Genomic DNA, 17,398 nt, shown 5'->3' with positions numbered 1-17,398 from the left:
AGACATTTATACAACTGGTGCAACTACATAAAAGCCTGTTGAAGCTCAACTCAAAACAAATGCTTTATTGGAAGTTGACTTACGGTAATCAGTACATTGTTTCTGCCCTAGCAGCATTGATTGGGTGTTGGGATATTCAGTTGAAATGATATTTATTTGTTTATAATGTATACACAAAACATCATACTGGAACTAATATACCAGAACTATATGTACTGGCTCCGTTACATAACAAAAGAAAATATGTCGTGAAGATATACTGTACATTTAAAAAATCACACCTCCAATGTTTTTTAGCTTCAAGCATGTGCTTCCTTCTAAATGCATCTTGATATATTACTGTTAACAGGCACCCTTTTCCTTAGATTCACAGGCAGCAATTGTATATAAAATTCTCTGATTCCTCTACTCCTGAGGGCCAATACCGAAACACTACTATTGCTGAAAATTTGAGCTGCATACTTTTTCTGGATTAGTATTTAGGATGGTATTAAAGGCAGAGGATCACAACTCCAACCAGGCAAACAGTTTTTAGAAGCAGTTGCAGCTTATATATCAGCTGTGATGTGTGTGGCTAGGCTTCAGAAGGGCCCTGGAGAACCATTGCAGTTTTATATGTATATACCACCTTGGTGGTTTTAGGAGGATGTGCCAGCGTATGCCAAGCTGTCTGACTCCAAACAGCTTGGCACATGGTGCACATCCCTTAGTAATTACTATGTATTGAGTGATAAATTGGCAGTAAAAAAACTGTGACTAACTCCCAGTTATGTACTACTACTTTTTTTTTCCTCCTACCCAATACCAGAAAATCTAAAACATTGCCTTGTCCCTGCTGCTTATTTCTCTCCATCTGTCACATCTTTTACACATTACACATTTGCCTCTAATGGCCACTTTAGCTAAACATAGAACTAAACATACTATAGTTTTGATTATTATACACAATTAAATATTGCGAGCAGGCAGATTTTTATATATTAGTAGATACTACTCTGTCTGCAGGTAGATTAGTATATAAGTATAGATGATGTCCCTTCTGCAATGCCATATACTTATCTGCTTGTTCGTAACCATTTTTGGAAAGTACACGGAGCTGCGTATGATTGCAGGTATCCCGGCATCATTCTGGGACTGCTGGAAATGAGTTACATCATTTTTGCCTGGCCAGTCAAGATGGCCACAAATCTGAAACCCAGAAAAGTAGGGCCCGTGATGGGGTGAAGAGAGATGATTTTATTTAAAAAGAAATTTGAACAGGCAGGTATTTTTTAACCATATAAGGAAGAAAGAAGGAAAAGGCAGGCTTTTACTGGCTTTATATTTGTATGTCTTGAAAATGTTTGTTTCTATGTTCCTTGAAGAAAGACAATAGTAAAATGGTGCTCAATTGAGAGTGTATTGCTTAAAAGATTCATATTACAATACATATGAACTGAGTAAGTATAAGAAATACAGCATACATATAGGTAAGTCTCCAAATATTCTCGACCCATTTCGCCAAATCAATGGCTTCTTCAGGGGATCAAGATACTTGGGCAAGTATAAACTAAAACGAATGGCATATAAGACAAAGATTTGCTTAGATTTCAATAGGATACGATAAAAAGAGCATATCCTAATGCATAAAAAAGTATATATTATATTGATACACTAAGATGGGTGACTCGTTATCATACATATTAAAAAAAAAATAAATATATAAACAGATAAATATATATTTTCAAATGATATGTAACAATTTAAGATGTTATAAACAGTAGCGTAGACATTGTTTATTTATGTATACATCAAATGTTATTTCTGATATATGATTTTCCCAGTCAATAAGTCAGCATATATAGGTTAAAGAGCTGAATAACATACCGTGAATGTATTCAAAGGATTTACTGAAAGTAGAGGAAGTGAGTCCAAGGTAGAGTGTGAAAAAAAGGGGGTTGCTGTGATATCGTGAGAACTACCAAAGAAGATACGGTGCTGGATCATGGGGTTGCAGAATGAGAATGATGATTTGAATAACAATCTATAGGGAAAATAATAGATGTTATGTTTATTATATTCAAGGTAAGTTTAGAAAAGTTGGGTTAGGATCCGTCAGAATAATAAGTGTGGGAAAACACTTACAGTTTAGAGGCGATTAAGTCCTATTAGGTGTTACAACGTGGTGGTGATTAAACATACCAGTTCAAATTCTTCAATTGGTTTTTGAAGAATTTGAACCTGTACGTTTAATCACTACGTTCAATAAACGTCACAGAGTCCTGACAGCCTTAAAGAAACACTGGCACATTCTAAAAAATGATCCAAATACAGCAAAATTTCTAAGTGACAGACCAACTCTTTAAAAGACCTCTTGGTCTCTAGTCATTTGGAAGTTGCACAACCCAAAACTACGGAGGACTCTAGGGCAGGAACCTGTACGTGTGGTAAATGTAACCAGTGCCCATGGTTCATAGCCGGTGGCTGGCTGCGGATAAGATTTTTTCCTTCTTCACTTTGAATCACCAATGAATGGGTAAGCCCTTTTCTATACCATCAGTGACCTACACTACAACCTATATTTTAAACAAGTCCTTACTAACAAGCTGAATAGTCATTTCTAATACATACTTTCTTTTCATATTAATGTCTCATTGTTTCTAGATTTATCCCTAGAAGTAGACGCCATTTATCTTAAAATAGGCGCCATTTGATGACCAGTAAGTGAGTTTATAATTACCCTTACATATCACTAACATCTAATTATTTTGGATCTGTGTCTATATATAGATTATTATTCCTCACTTTTTACTCTATCTTTAGATACTGTCCTTTCAGGACTGGTCGATCCACACTATCCATATATCCTACTTTGTTGATAGATACTAACTTATAGAGTAAGTAATACCACCTTTCTTCATTTATAGTGTACCTTTAAACTTTCAACCCTATGTATACATCTAAAGAAAAACAATCCCCTTTTTTCTGATCTTCCAGTTACTACCTTACTATATAATTCATTGGACATCTCAACTAGTGGCTCACCTCTCTAACCATTCTGCATACATTACTAATTTGTCTCTTAACGGTTGTGGAGGGGTAAGCTAATTTTATTTCTACTATCACCTTAAATTACTAGTACAGATTTAGTACCTCCCTTTATTTTAAAATCTATTGTTTATTATAGTTACACATTTACCTGATTTAAGGACTGTTGTAACACCTAATAGGACTTAATCACCACTAAACTGTAAGTGTTTTCCCATACATCATTTTGACCGATCCTAACCTAACTTTTCTAAACCTACTTTGAATATAATAAACATAACATCTATTATTTTCTCTAGATTGTTATTCAAATCCTCATTCTCATTCTGCAACCCCCGTGATCCAGCACCATATCTTCTCTGGTAGTTCTCACGATATCACAGCAACCCGCTTTTTTTTCACAATCTTTTCTTGGACTCGCTTCCCCTACTTTCAGTAAGTCCTCTAAATACATTCACGGTATGTTAATCAACCCTATACCCTATATATGCTGACTTATTGACTGGGAAAATCATATATCAAAAATAACATTTGATGTTTACATAAATAAGCAATGTCTACGCTACTGTTCATAACTTCCTAAACAAATTGTTACAAATCATTTGAGAATTTTCCTTTTTCTTGTTTTTTTGAAAATGTATGATAAAGGGTCACCCATCCTAGTGTTTCATTATAATTTATACTTTTTTATGCATTAGGATATGCTCTTTTATCATATTCTATTGATATCCAAGCAAATCTTTGTTTTATATGCCTTTCTTCTCTTTAGTTCATACTTACCCAAGTCTCTTGATCCCCTGAGAAAGCCATTAATTTGTCGAAACGCGTCGGAAAAATTATTGGGGGCATTATGACCCCCTTAAGTAAAATTGTTTAATGCACTCTGTTATGTTATATCTTTGATTAACACTTTTCTTTATGTATGCTGTATTTCTTACACTTAAGGTAGTAAATATTATTATTACACATTAGGGTGGTTGGGTGTAGAGACACTCTAGGTTGTCTAGATACTACTCGCATAGTGATGATCTAGGGCAGGGGTGTTAAACTTAAATACATAGTGGGACAAAATGAAAAATTTAGATAAAGTCGCAGGCCAACCTTGATATTTATTGAAAAAATACACTACAAGTGAGGAAGGTCGCTAATGAATGTCAACAGAGGAGGGGGCACTTGTGGGTTCTGATTGACGTGGCAGCAGAGCATTCTAGGATTTGTGGTATTAGTGGTGCATGCACTGTCTACCAGCAGGCGAGATCTAGTAGACATTTGGTATTTTCTTGCGGGCCAAATATATTTACTGTGCAGGCCAGATTTGGCCCGTGGGCCTGAGTTTGACACCCCTGATCTAGGGGAAGGAGGTAAGAACATCCCCTCCTCCCCTGAAATAATACATACAGCCATGTGTTCTTCTATGCATGTGGGTCACACTTGGGATACAGCCTTTCCCCCCTCCTCCCAAGACACAGACTCACTGCTCAGTCTTCCTCCTGCTGAGGATCAGAACCCCTCCAGTACTGATAGCATACCTGCAGTTTCATGGAATACTTTGATGATGCCACCCTTACAGCCAGATTTGCAGCCTTGTTGGAGAGGGAACTAGATAAAGCCAGAATAAAAATAAAATCACCTCTGACTTGAAGCAAGATTTCCTGGGTCAGTGCCTACAGCTATTTAGCACAGAATTAAATAAAGGATTGGAAAATCGTTCCAGGCGTGACAACTTTAGAATCAGCAGTCTACCTGAAAATATGAAAAATCTTGATTCTACTGTAAAAGCATTCCTTAAATCGTTATCACTATCCTGTGATGATCTACATCTAGAGTTTGACCACTTGCATAGGCTGGCAATGGCACCTAGAGCTGACAGGGCCCTGAGAGATGTTAAAGTAAAGCTACATTACTTTCACACTAAAGATGGACTCATGAAGGTGGTCAGATCCCTCCCTCAATTATCTATTGGAGGCTATCCTGTACAGATATTTCCAAATTTGTCAACAGCTACGATACAAAAAAGGATACTAAAAGGCATAGGCTTAAAAAATCCCCGTTCACAATGGAGATTAAATGAATCCCTGGTAAGTGACTCACACATTGTAAGTCTACTAATTGGGATGCCCATAAGGCACACATCAAAGGCCAATTTATTTCACTAGGTACTAGACTTAAGAAACAAGCTTCTCTCCTTTTAGAGCGAAAACAACAGCAGTTGTTTCATTTACAATAAAAACAATGCCCTCAAGTAGACCTAGGAGGACAAACTGAAGCACTCCAAACAGAATTAAACCTTTGTCTTACAAATAAAGCAGAAAAGTCACTGAGATGGGCTAGTCATTCATTTTTTACCTGGGGGGATAAACCAAGGGACTTACTAGCTAATAAACCCAACCCTAAAGGACACACATCTGCCCTTCCTAAGATTAAATTAGGTGATGGGAGGCTGTCACAGAACCTGAAAGCTGTTTTAGAAACTTTCCATAACTTTTATCAAAAACTATATAAAGCGGCGCTGTCTTTGTTGGAAGCCAGAATGGAGTCCTTCTTTTCAAGACTTCTAATAACAAGACTAGGCAAATCCCAGCTAAACTTCTTCGTAAAGAGTTTACAGTGGAAGAGACGCTAAAAGTTATTAAAAACCTCAAAACTAATAGTGCTCCAGGACCAGACGGTTTACCAAATATCTATTATAAGACTTTTGCAGAAACATTGGCTCCCCACTTAACGGGTTACTTTAACTATTTACGAAAGAACAATGATGTAGCTGAAGAAGACAATAAAGCTTTAAAAAGTGTAATCCCTAAGCTATGTAAAGATCATGCTGAAATATCAAACTATAGACCTATTTCCCTGAATAATTGCGACCTTAAAATAATGACGAAAAACGTATACTCGCGCCTTGGATCCTTCATAGATCGGTATATCCACTCTGATCAAGTAGGCTTTTTACACCATCGCCAAGCTCCTGACTAAACCAGGAGAACGATTGATTAGATTTCAGACGTAAATGGAAATTGGGATGGAGGTTTGAAAAGAGAAGCAATGTTACTATCGCTTGGTTTACACAAAGCATTTGATAGCCTGTCGTGAGAATACTTGAAGGCCCTACTACTAAAAATGAGGTTTGGCCCTGCGTTTCTCAAAGTAATAACCTCTTTATACTCTACTCCATCAGCTAACATACCGATCAAGGGCCACCATTCACCTCTGATTAAAATTAGAAAAGGTACTAGACAGGGTTGTCCCTTACCTCTCCTTTTCACTTTATCAATTAAACTCCCAGCAATAGGCATAAGACTAAATCCGGACATTAGGGGGATACAATGTGGCCCTAGGGAACACAAATGTGGTCTGTTTGCGGATGATGCCCCTATGTATATTTCTGCTCATATTAACATAGTTAACCTTGTTCTCAGAAGTTTTGGGATTGAAAATTAACAGGAACAAATCAGTGGCCCTCACCTTTAAGTGGAACACCAAATCACTTATCTTGGTATACAAATTAGTTCCTCCCTTCAAATGCTATATTTGGCCAATTACCCCTATTGTTTTGTGCAATTGCTGGGTACTTAAATGGATGGCATTCGTTCCCATGATAGTTTGGGGAATAGCAGTGATTAAAATGAACATATTACCTAGACTATCATATCTATTTAGGACTCTTCCTATTGCTATACTACATTCCCAACATGCTCTGCCGACACCTCTTTGGCAGAACCCAGAGTTTCATCCAGGGTGTGAACAGGGTTGATTTTTGTAGTGGTGTAATAAGGAGTTTTTCCGTATTGGTGATTTGTTAGATGGCAAAGCTATCATTAGCTGTTCTCATCTGCAAGAGAAATTCTCCCTTCCACCAGCTGAAGTCTTTAGATACCATCAAATCAGATATTTTATTCAAAATAAACTTAAAGGTTTGTCTCCTGTCGCCTGATAGAGGATAAGAAACTATTTTATAAGAAGCAATTGGAAAGGACCTAGAGGTGGAGTGGAGTGTCCAATACTGGCAAGAGATGTTGATTTCCATGTCAAAAGTATTTCTCAACACTTCACTTATAGAAGCTAATTATAAAATATTGGTGAGGTGGTATATGGTACCAGTTTGGATCCAAAAACTAAATGAACATATCTCCCCCTTATGTTATTGAGGATGTGGACAGACGGGCACTCTATATCATACCTGGTGGAGCTGCCCTCAAGTCTAGAAATTCTGGATTCGTATTAACAATCCTATATATTCAGTCACAGGTCAACATCCCCAAACGAGTGGAAAGTGCCCTGTTTTCTCAACTGGAAGACTCTGAAACAGTCGGCTTGATTAATTAGTTATATTCTGTTAGCAGCTTGCATTACTATTACCTGTTACTGGAAAGCTTCCAACATACCCCTTGATTTCACCAAACACAAAATTAACTGGATAATGATTAATGATAAATTGACCTCTACTCTTAGAAATAACCTGAACAAATTCTAAAAGACATTTGGTTATGTGTAAAAATACCCCCTCCATATTTTTCCCTTCTAGTCTTCCCCTTTGTGGTACCCTAAAATGTTTTTTTCCCCCTGTTTTCACCCTATGACAATTACCTCACCCCTGGTTATTAGCGTTATTTATAATATTGGTTAAGGGGTACCACAAGACAAGTAATAGTTTCAATATAAAATCCTTATAATAGGATGTTATGTGTTGACAATTTTTTGAGAAATGAATATTTTTTTTTAAGTTTTTTTGGAATCTGTTGTATATATACTGATGGAAATGAAAGAAACTATAATTATATAATGTGTATGATTTATTTATAATATTTTGGCTAGCCTTTTGTAAGAGGACTTTTCCCCTCATTTTGAAAAAATTAAAGCGTACCTAAACTCCCTTTGATGTAAAGTAAAAATTCTGTTGTTTGTTTTTTTTTCCATACCGGTATGTATGCTTTTATTTTCTTTTTCTCCTAGGTCTTATTTTCGGGGTAGGTCTTATATTAGGGCAGGTTTACAAAATAGTGCTAGGTCTTACTTTCGGGGTAGGTCTTATTTTCGGGGAAACACGGTATGTACTAGGTGAAAATTGAACATGCTTCAACTGAAAACAATACCTTACAGCACACTGCAGCACATTGTTGATGAAATAAAAAGTATTTTGGCATCTGCTGTGAAAAAAAAAAATAACAAACTCATCACAACAGGGTAAAAAGAACATGTCATGTCATGTCAAATAAAAATCGGTGAATCTAACTGCTGAAAACATACTTGAAATCTAAGAAGCATGGGTATAGTGGCAGGAATTTAATTAGTTATTGTTTTGTGTTTATAAAAACAGAATAAAAAATTTACAATTTTGTGTACTGTTTTTTTCTTTTTATCCCATTTCAATAGTGCACACAGTTTTGAGGCTTAACATATTTTGTGGAATTTATTTGAAGAAATGTTATCTTTTATATTTGGCTCCAAATGTGAAGATCATATATTATGTGTGCACTTTAAAATGACCTTTTTTAAAACTCTGCAGGTATTGTGCTTTCATATTTCAATATCTTTATTACGTTTTTCATTTTCAAACAAAAAAAAAACAATACATATGATTTCTTTATATAGCTAAAAAACTATTAATTCTACTCGACAGAATATTGACTTCATACAACTAATCTCATAATGTTTGATAGATATATCATTACATTCATTTTCTCTTACACTATCCATTTTCAATCCATTATTAAACTTCAAGAAAAAAAAGAAAAAAAAAAGAAAAAAAACAGGGAGAATGAATTTATTGAGTGGGGGAATCTTTCCCACATAAAGTGTCTAATCTGTGTTATATCTAATTCTACAATTCTAATTACAAACAATACATTACAAAAAAAGTGAGTATCTTTAACTATAATTACAATCTCATCTACTGTGAGAATAAATCACTAGTAAAATAAAGTGATAGGGTAAAAGCGGTCATCTCTGCGGAAAGGATAGAGTGGGTTTTCTCCAGGCTGCTGCTATAGTTTGAATGGTGGCTAAAAATATAAAAGTAATAGGTTTACTCTGTTGCTTTGACCAAGTTTTATTGGGCCTATGCAAAAGTGCTTACCATGGGTATTGTCTGATAGATAAATTCAGGACTGACCTGATGTGATTATAAACCCTGATCCATAGTTACCGAACTTTTGGACAGTCGCACCATATATAGTAAGAAGTACCTGAGGCTTTGCAACCTCTAAAACATTGTGCCGTTTAATTAGGTGCATAGTTAACTATCCTATCCGGGGTCAAATACCATCTAAATAGTATCTGGTATGCGTTTTCCTGAGCAGTAATATTAGATGAACATTTTGCAATTGCTCACCAAATAGCTTCCCAACTTTCCCAAGGATCAGTTACCGATTTCAGCTCCTCCTCCCATTTAGAAATATAATGTGGATACCTGTTGTTCATTCTGATCAGTGTTCCATAAAGAAAAGACACTAGACCAGATGAGCAAGGGTTATGTAAACAACAAGATTCAGAAGGTGTTAGTCGTAAGGGGGGTCCTGTATGATTTTTTAATATAGATTTCAAATAATGACTAATCTGCATATTACGGAACAATTCATTAGGAGGTAGATTCCATTGTTCTTGCAGATGAAAAAAAGTTTTAATTCCGGCAGGAGAGAATAGTTCATAGATATAACAAATTGGCCTAGATGCCCACCAACTAAAGGCTTTAGTTGGTATAAGCTGGTTCAAATGTAGGCCAATTTATAATCCCTGTTAAAGGTGTATGATTAGAAATCAGTCCTGCAGGATTTTTTTATTTTTCCCAAAGACCCAAAGCCTCTGATAGTGTAGGGTCAGCTAATAATGGTCTATGGGTACTTCCTATCTACATTACATTAGGCAACAAAATAGTGGGTACTTCACTGATGTGAATTTGAGCCCATATGGGGAGTTCTTCAGAGCGTTGTATCGCTACTAAGGGGGCTAGTTGTGCTGCTAAGTAGTATTTAAAAAGATTTGGTACTGATAGGTCACCTAGTATTTTAGGAGGTAAAAAAAAATGTATGTTCAGAGACCCGCAGTTTAATGGGATACCAAATAAAATTGAGGACCTTATGTTCTAATGTAAGCGTTTGTGAGGAAACTGGGATAGGAAGTGTATTGGGTATTGTGCGTTCAAAAAGTATAAATAATGTTTTGGAGGTTATGAATGCATTTTCACAACAAAAAAAAAAGTATTTTAACTAAATTTGTTTTAAAACAATAAAAAAGGAACAGTTTAAGACAGAATGGAGCTGTGGGCAAGATCGTAGTTTTAATTCTCATCCCTTCAATTGCCAATAATTAATAAGGATTGCAATAACCACAGATAATACAATAATGATTTGTACCCCTCAGGACTTAATCAAAATAGACCATATCCCAATACATCATATATCCAAAAACTAGCCAGGTTTCCCTCAGGATATTCCCTTAAAATTGGGTTATCCTGAGGGAAACCTGGCTGTTTTTTGGATAAATAACCACAGATAACCTACAATATTTAAATGTCTTTTCTGGCATGACCAGCTCCCATCAGACATCACTGCCCTACAAGTTTTTCCCCTCCAGCCAAGTGTTAGGAAAGTGCTAGTTGCATTATCATCTTTATTTTATTACAGGAGCATGGTGGTTGCACCTGGCCCTAGATAAGTTAGTAGTTTTGCCTCCACCTTCAACTGACATTTATAGGGATTACAAAAGGCACATAAAAAAACTCTATTTTGCATTGTCTGTACTTGAATGGTTCGATTACATGTCAACAGCTCACTTATCCTCTATTTTAGTATCTAAATTGACAGGAATGAACAAAGCTCAGAGGGATAGGTGTGGTAAGGTGCAGTTACAGCTTCCCAGCGCCCATGAACCCTGCCTGCAGTTGAAAGATGTGGACCATAGTAAGTGGTTGGGTAACACGCACAAGGTACTAGCCCCTGGGATCTAGGTGCTGTTCCACTACCCTGTTGGTGGGTAATTTGCCACAGCTTCATAAAGTGAGACATTTCACAGAAAGATCTGCTTCACCAGACTTTTTTTTATTACAGAGTGATTAGTGTAAAAAGTCTGATTAAGTGAAATGTGTCACTTTTAGGAAGCTATTAACATCTGAATTCCTCCTCTCCTTTCTGACTAGCATAAAAAGAACACATCTTTTAAAAAATTTATTAAACTATGCCTTGTTTTACCCTAAAGAACTCTTTAAAAAAATCATTAAACCCAATTTTGTGACGGTCAATGGGAAAAAGGCTCCTAAATGGGTTGCCTGGGGAAAGAATACCCCCTTACAGTTGTGGCTAGAAAACCAACTTTATAGACATCTAAAAACATAATTGGATTCATGGCATCATCAATAGAAGGGCAAGGAACCCAGGGGGTACCATGGAATCCTAGCTGAGAATGACTACTAGATTCATGTTCCAGTGTACTTCAAACACAAGCAGCTAGCATATTTAGAAAAGGAGGTACGCAATGACAGATTTCATGTTTTTTCGTGTAAAGTTTTGTTTGAATGCCAATCTATATGCTTTCTTTACAACTCCATATTTATGGTCCTAGAAGTGACATTTACTCGCCTCCAGATGTCACTGTTCACATAGGCGCAGGTTCCCGCTGTATAGGGGAATGAGAGAGAAGGCGGAAGTGACGTTTCTGCAGCTTGTAGCGAAATCACTGTGCACCGGTATTAGGGCTCTGTTCAAATACAAATGGCGGGGATTCCCGGAGAAAATTGGCGGCCGAGCCATGTTTGCTTGGAGACTAGGTTAGTGAAAGGGAGGGAGATCCGAGTGTCTTGATAAAGTACGGTGTCTCACAGGCTAATGTCTACATTGTATTCCAGCATGGGCTCCATTACTGTGGAGCTGTACTGGAATCACGCGCCCAGCACGTGCAGAAACTTCGCAGAGCTGGCCCGGAGAGGATATTATAATGGCACCAAGTTTCACCGCATCATCAAAGACTTCATGGTTCAAGGAGGAGATCCCACAGGCACTGGTATGGTTTTCTTGTTATCTGAGCTGTCATTGCCAAACCCTGCTAAGCACTCATTATTAGCTTAGGTTTAGATTTACTGATGTTTTGATAGAATTTTTAAAGATTGATAATTATTGTACAGTGGACTTCTAACGGTATGTTCACATTGATGTTCACTGATAGTGTTTCAGTGCTCAACCCAGAAATGTTTGTAAGCTGGGTGGGAAGAAATTCTAGGCGGGTGGAAGCCCCTGAATGTTGACCCAACTCATTAGTAACCACCCAAAAACAGCGGGGTTGTTGGTGAAAAGTGCTGGGTGGTGTGCCCAGCTAAAAGGGTATGGGGAGAACACTGTGTTTGTTGGCTGTGCATCAGGTGGATGTTGCATATAAGCCCAGATGCCCCATAACAGACTTGTATGGATGAGTTGATGTTGACAAACTTTAGTAAAACTCAATAACACAACTGCAGGGGAAAAAAAATCCATGAAATGAACATGTTCCCTTTTTTTTTTTTTTTGCGCTTTCTGTACTTATCAATTAAGCTAGGTTTATGGCCATAATTAATAATCACATGTACATGTATTACAAATTTTCCTTCATTTTGATACGTTGATCTTGTTAGAAGTAATTTAGTTTGGGAGGTCAAATGGGTTTTTGTTTTTTATTTTAAGGGTTCCTGAATGATTTAATTCCTCATGTTTTTATCACCTTTAGGACGAGGAGGAGGCTCCATATATGATGGCAAACATTTTGCAGATGAAATACATGGTGACCTTAAATTTACAGGTTTGTACTGAATTTTCCTTTCCAGTGCTGTCATAAAATGTGTTCTTCTGCTACCTTATTTATTTTTTACTTATGTTTTAACCACCTAAGCAATAATCCCGAGTCACACTCAGGGTTACTTTAACCTTAAAAAAAAACACACACACTTGCCTTGCCCGTCACTGTCCCCTGGCGACCTGTTCGTCCCCGCAGGTCCTGGGGACACGTCTGCCTCTCCTGATCCCCAGCCATTTACTGCAGAGCCGAGATCAAAGGGGTTTCCTGTGACGTTGGTGCGGCAGAAAATTCAAAACCATTTGTTATTGAATCCAAATACAAAATAGCTGTATTGAGTCCAATATAAATAAATATTTCTCTTTCTTTCTCTCTATCTATCTATCTAATCTATCTATGTATCTATCATTTTATGCTACTGCACAGTTATATTACATGTTAAACTATATTTTTTTTTAGTTTATTAATAAATGTAATAACTATTGGACATATTTTAGTCAGTTTTGCCTAAGAATTATAGCCTACAATGTAAAATAAATTTCCATGCAAAAAAATTGTATCACTTTTTGCATTGAAATTTGGACAATCAGACCGCTAGGGGGGGTTAATTAAACATAAACATCATTCTTGTGTTCACAGATAATGTTTGTTATACAGTATCCCCACTATAGATGTGGAGGCACATGCAATATTTTGGTGCTCCAACAGATTTTTCCTCTCCCTCCCTTCTCCCTTTTTTAACTCAGGACCCATCTCTAATACAGGTGGCTAGAGAGATAGAAGATATGAGCCCACCTCTAGAAAAGCTGGCCTTGCAGGATATATAAAACTTAGGCTTCAAAATGAGACACACAGACACCTACACATATTCAGTGTGGCATCAGATAGACATACTATACACTACGCTCTATATTTTATATTCTTGTTCTGTATGCCACGCAGTGAGGTCTAAATTCCTGACCATCCCACTTCACAATATTGGAGTATGTGGCCTAGTTGTAGGCGGGGCTTAAGACACTAGATTTTTGTTTTTTTCGATTATTGGCCCCCGCTCCCGATGTAAATGGAAGTTGTTGTGTTCGGAGGACACTGACAAAAAGTCATTCTAGTTAAAGTGTAGTAAATTTTTACTTTACATAAAAGGGTAGACAACACTTTTATATAAAGTAAAAATTATTTCTTCACTGCCCAATGACATAGGCATCCCAGGAGGCTCCTGGCTTCTCCTTCTGTTTCCCGCTCCCCCTTGAGATCAGGCAATGTCACCTGATCTTGCGCCTGTGCAATGCAAGAATGGGTGACATAGCCCGAAGATGGTGGAGCCTGGTGCTGGGATGAAGGTGGATTCCAGGACAGCGTGGGACACAATCAAGCACATCTCCGGCAGGATTGAGGGATCTGCAGAATTAAAGGTAAGTGTGATTTATTTGTTTAAAAAAAAAAAACTTAATGAAATATTAAGATGACAGCTGACCCTGGTATAAATGTTTTTATTCTCTCCACAGGTGCAGGTATTCTTGCAATGGCAAATGCTGGACCAGATACTAATGGAAGTCAGTTTTTCTTGACATTGGCACCTACTCAATGGTTAGATGGAAAACACACTATTTTTGGACGTGTTTCCCAGAGCCTTGGAACATTGAACAGACTGGGTATGGTGGAAACTGACAACCAAGACAGACCACTTGATGAAGTAAAAATCCTCCGGGCTTATCCATTATAGGAGCAGAACAACAAAGAAAATTAGGTTAACTGTTGTTAAAGACTACAGACTAAAATGTGTTAATATTTTCAATGCATACAGACAGAACATTTCCCCCAAATTGGATGTAGAACACAAGTATACATGTATTGTACTCAAAGACCCTGACTAATTCTATTTGGCTGGGGCTTTTCAGGTAATTGATCAGTCAGGATGGATTTTCTAAAGCAATGTCTTTTTTTTTTTTTTTTTTTTCTTTCCCTGAGACAACCAGTGGGGTTTGTCCCTCCATAGGCACAAACATGTTATTAAATTTCATACTACCATTTTTAAAGAATCCTTTGCTAGACAACATCCACCCATGCACCCATGCCGAATTCCCTCTCGATGAGTCAATTAGTGCACAGATTGTAATAAATATTGGAACTACAGTATTAATTTACCAGCAGACTGTACTGCTGATCAAAATATAAAATCTTGTCCACAGGAAGCATGGGGAAAACGCCTGGATCTGTTTGGGGTAGGGGGATTTCTAAGGCTCTTACTAAACATTAAAAATTAGTTAATAGTTTTAAAGTAAAACTATGTGGACAGAAATATTGGCAATATAATGGGTGCAAATAAAATGAGACTTTTTTTTATTGGAATTATTTATAAATATTTTCTCACAACAGTTTCACAACTTTCACCAATGTGTACACCATATCCAAGCTGACTCAAATTAGTAAAAATGTGTGAATCTTGTGTAAAAACATCAATTAGACCTAAGTTTTTATTACAATAACCTCCCTGGCGGTATTCCCGAGTGCGGCTCAAGGTGGACTTTCCATACCAAAAGCGAGCCACACTCGGGGTGGAATTTCCAGGTAGGTTAAAACTCCTAACTTGTTCTAGCAGCGTCCTCCAGCGATGTCCGGCGTCTTTTTTCCCTGCCGATGCCAGCCCGGCATCTGTGCAAGCTGGCGATGCCTGGCCTGCCTGCGTCTGTCCTCAGAGAGTGTGTGCCTGGAGGGTGGGACTGTCATGCAGGTAGGCAGGACCAGGTGTGCAATTTAAAATAATGAGGATTTTTAAATGCACTGCTTTTGCATTTAAAAATCCTCATGAATCATACAGCCAGGGGGGGTTAATGTACAAAAATAAAATAATTGGTCTACCAGGTACAGGGTTAAATTGACCTTGAAATGGTTGCTGCCACACGTTTCCTTCACACAGGGTCATTTAGGTCTTTACAATGGTAATTACAAAAATCTAAACTGTGGGAGGATCTTTACCATTTGAGGACTGTGTTGGATAGACAGAAGTTGGATCTTACTGCTGCAATTTTTCTTCCTGTGTATAGACTGTATTGTAAGGTGTTTGTATATTCTGAGCAAGCAATAACCAAGTACTATAAATCAATGCCTCATTTATTGCTTTAGATATTGAAGAAAATCTCATTTTAAAAGTTTGCCTAATTAGCATTAAATTATTTTTCATAGTGCCAGAATTCAGATTGGTTAAATTTCAACAGTGACTGCTGTAAGCTTTCCAGCCTATATTCCATGTCGGTCTGTTATGGGTACACATGCTTAGGGAATTCTAGTTAAAGTTCTAGACTGTGTAGTCTTTTCCTAAAAGTGTCTGTTCCATGTGGTCTTTGAGGGACATCTCTTCATGCATACTCTTGATGTCATGAACAAGTATTTTACTGGAATAAAAAGAACACAATGCCTAGTAATCCCCCTTCAAGCAAACATTTTTGCTTATTCTCCCCCACATTGTCCATGCCAGCTCCTTGCAGCTTTAGGATTCCTTCAAATCCTTAGACAAGCCTTCATCTATATAAAGATGGTTTCTTGTTTTGCTAAGTAGAGCAATGTTAACCCTTACAGAAAACAAATGGCTTACTGCTATAATCTCCCTCTGTGTCTGCACAAATAAGAAATCTTCAGTTCACTTGGGTCTTTTGGATCTGTGCAGAATCCTTCTAGGGTGTTTACACTTTCCCCTTTTTCCAAACTGGAATATCTGCCTCATCTTAGACCGCAGGGCTCTAGATAGCTTTTTAAAAAAAAAACAAAAAAAACAAATGGAACCAATCTTTTCCATCAAGTCTTCTTTCACCAATTACATTTTCTGGCTTCTGTGGTCACTAAGAGGGTGTACTTACATGTCTTTCCAGCACATTTTACGTGGTGGCGCACCTACACTACTAGTTTGTAGCCTTGCTTCTTATCCACACCTTACCCCAGAGTATTGGCTCATGATATTCCTATTAGACATTGCCCTGACTTTACAGATGTTTGTGGTTTAGATAGATCCTGAGCCTTCAGAAACCAGCACTGGAATAGTCTCTTTGGAGTATCTGGGATTAGTCTTGGATAAGAGTAATGATAATGTTTTCCACAGGGGAAACACAAGACTCTGATATGAGTTCTCCATCCAACTCTCCACTTCTGCATGGGGGTTTTTGGTCTGATGGTAGCATCTTGTAAGACATTACTATTTGCCCGGTTTTATTCCAGACCACTGTAACATAATGTTCTGATGTTAAAGAATAATAAGTCTGGAAACCAAGATTTCCTTGGTCTGTCTGGTTGAGGAATCCTGGGTACCCTGTCACTATTAGCAAATAGGTTTTCTGAGGAGTATCCTCTCCCAATCAATATCCTGGAATTTCTGGTCCCCACAGTGCTGAATCATCCTTTCAGAATAGGACTGTCTTAGCTCCAGTCTTCAAGGGCCAAGATCTTCATTCAATTTTAAATTCTAACCACAATAAAATTTTGCAGTTTACCCTGTCAAAAAACAAGATTTATAAAGAAATCCTGGCCAGTATGTGGCCCTTAATAACTGGAGTTAGACAGCCCCATGGGTAGAGAATCCCTATACCAAGAGACAAACCAGTCTGGGGTTTTAATGAGGTGCACTTCTGTC

General features: G+C 37.4%; 1 protein-coding gene across 1 annotated transcript; it reads left to right on the top strand.

Annotated features, from left to right (window-relative positions):
• Positions 1 to 11,654: 11,654 nt before the first annotated feature.
• Positions 11,655 to 15,126, top strand: PPIL1 (peptidylprolyl isomerase like 1). Its single transcript, XM_072424221.1, has 4 exons — positions 11,655 to 11,782; positions 11,861 to 12,015; positions 12,712 to 12,783; positions 14,283 to 15,126. The coding sequence occupies exons 1-4, from the start codon at positions 11,727 to 11,729 to the stop codon at positions 14,498 to 14,500; spliced, it is 501 nt and encodes a 166-aa protein (XP_072280322.1). The 5' UTR covers positions 11,655 to 11,726; the 3' UTR covers positions 14,501 to 15,126.
• Positions 15,127 to 17,398: the final 2,272 nt, after the last annotated feature.

This window comes from Pyxicephalus adspersus, chromosome 1 (genome assembly GCF_032062135.1).
Source record: "Pyxicephalus adspersus chromosome 1, UCB_Pads_2.0, whole genome shotgun sequence".
Taxonomy (NCBI): domain Eukaryota; kingdom Metazoa; phylum Chordata; class Amphibia; order Anura; family Pyxicephalidae; genus Pyxicephalus; species Pyxicephalus adspersus.
Note: the sequence above shows the minus strand (reverse complement) of the source record. Positions and strands in the feature narration are given on the sequence as shown.

Excerpts from the sequence above, each read along its gene's own strand:
- PPIL1 (XM_072424221.1), top strand. The coding sequence starts at position 11,727 with ATGGCGGGGATTCCCGGAGAAAATTGGCGGCCGAGCCATGTTTGCTTG. Across the intron at positions 11,783-11,860 it reads CATGTTTGCTTGGAGACTAG|CATGGGCTCCATTACTGTGG; the intron begins GTTAGTGAAAGG and ends ATTGTATTCCAG. Across the intron at positions 12,016-12,711 it reads AGGAGATCCCACAGGCACTG|GACGAGGAGGAGGCTCCATA; the intron begins GTATGGTTTTCT and ends TATCACCTTTAG.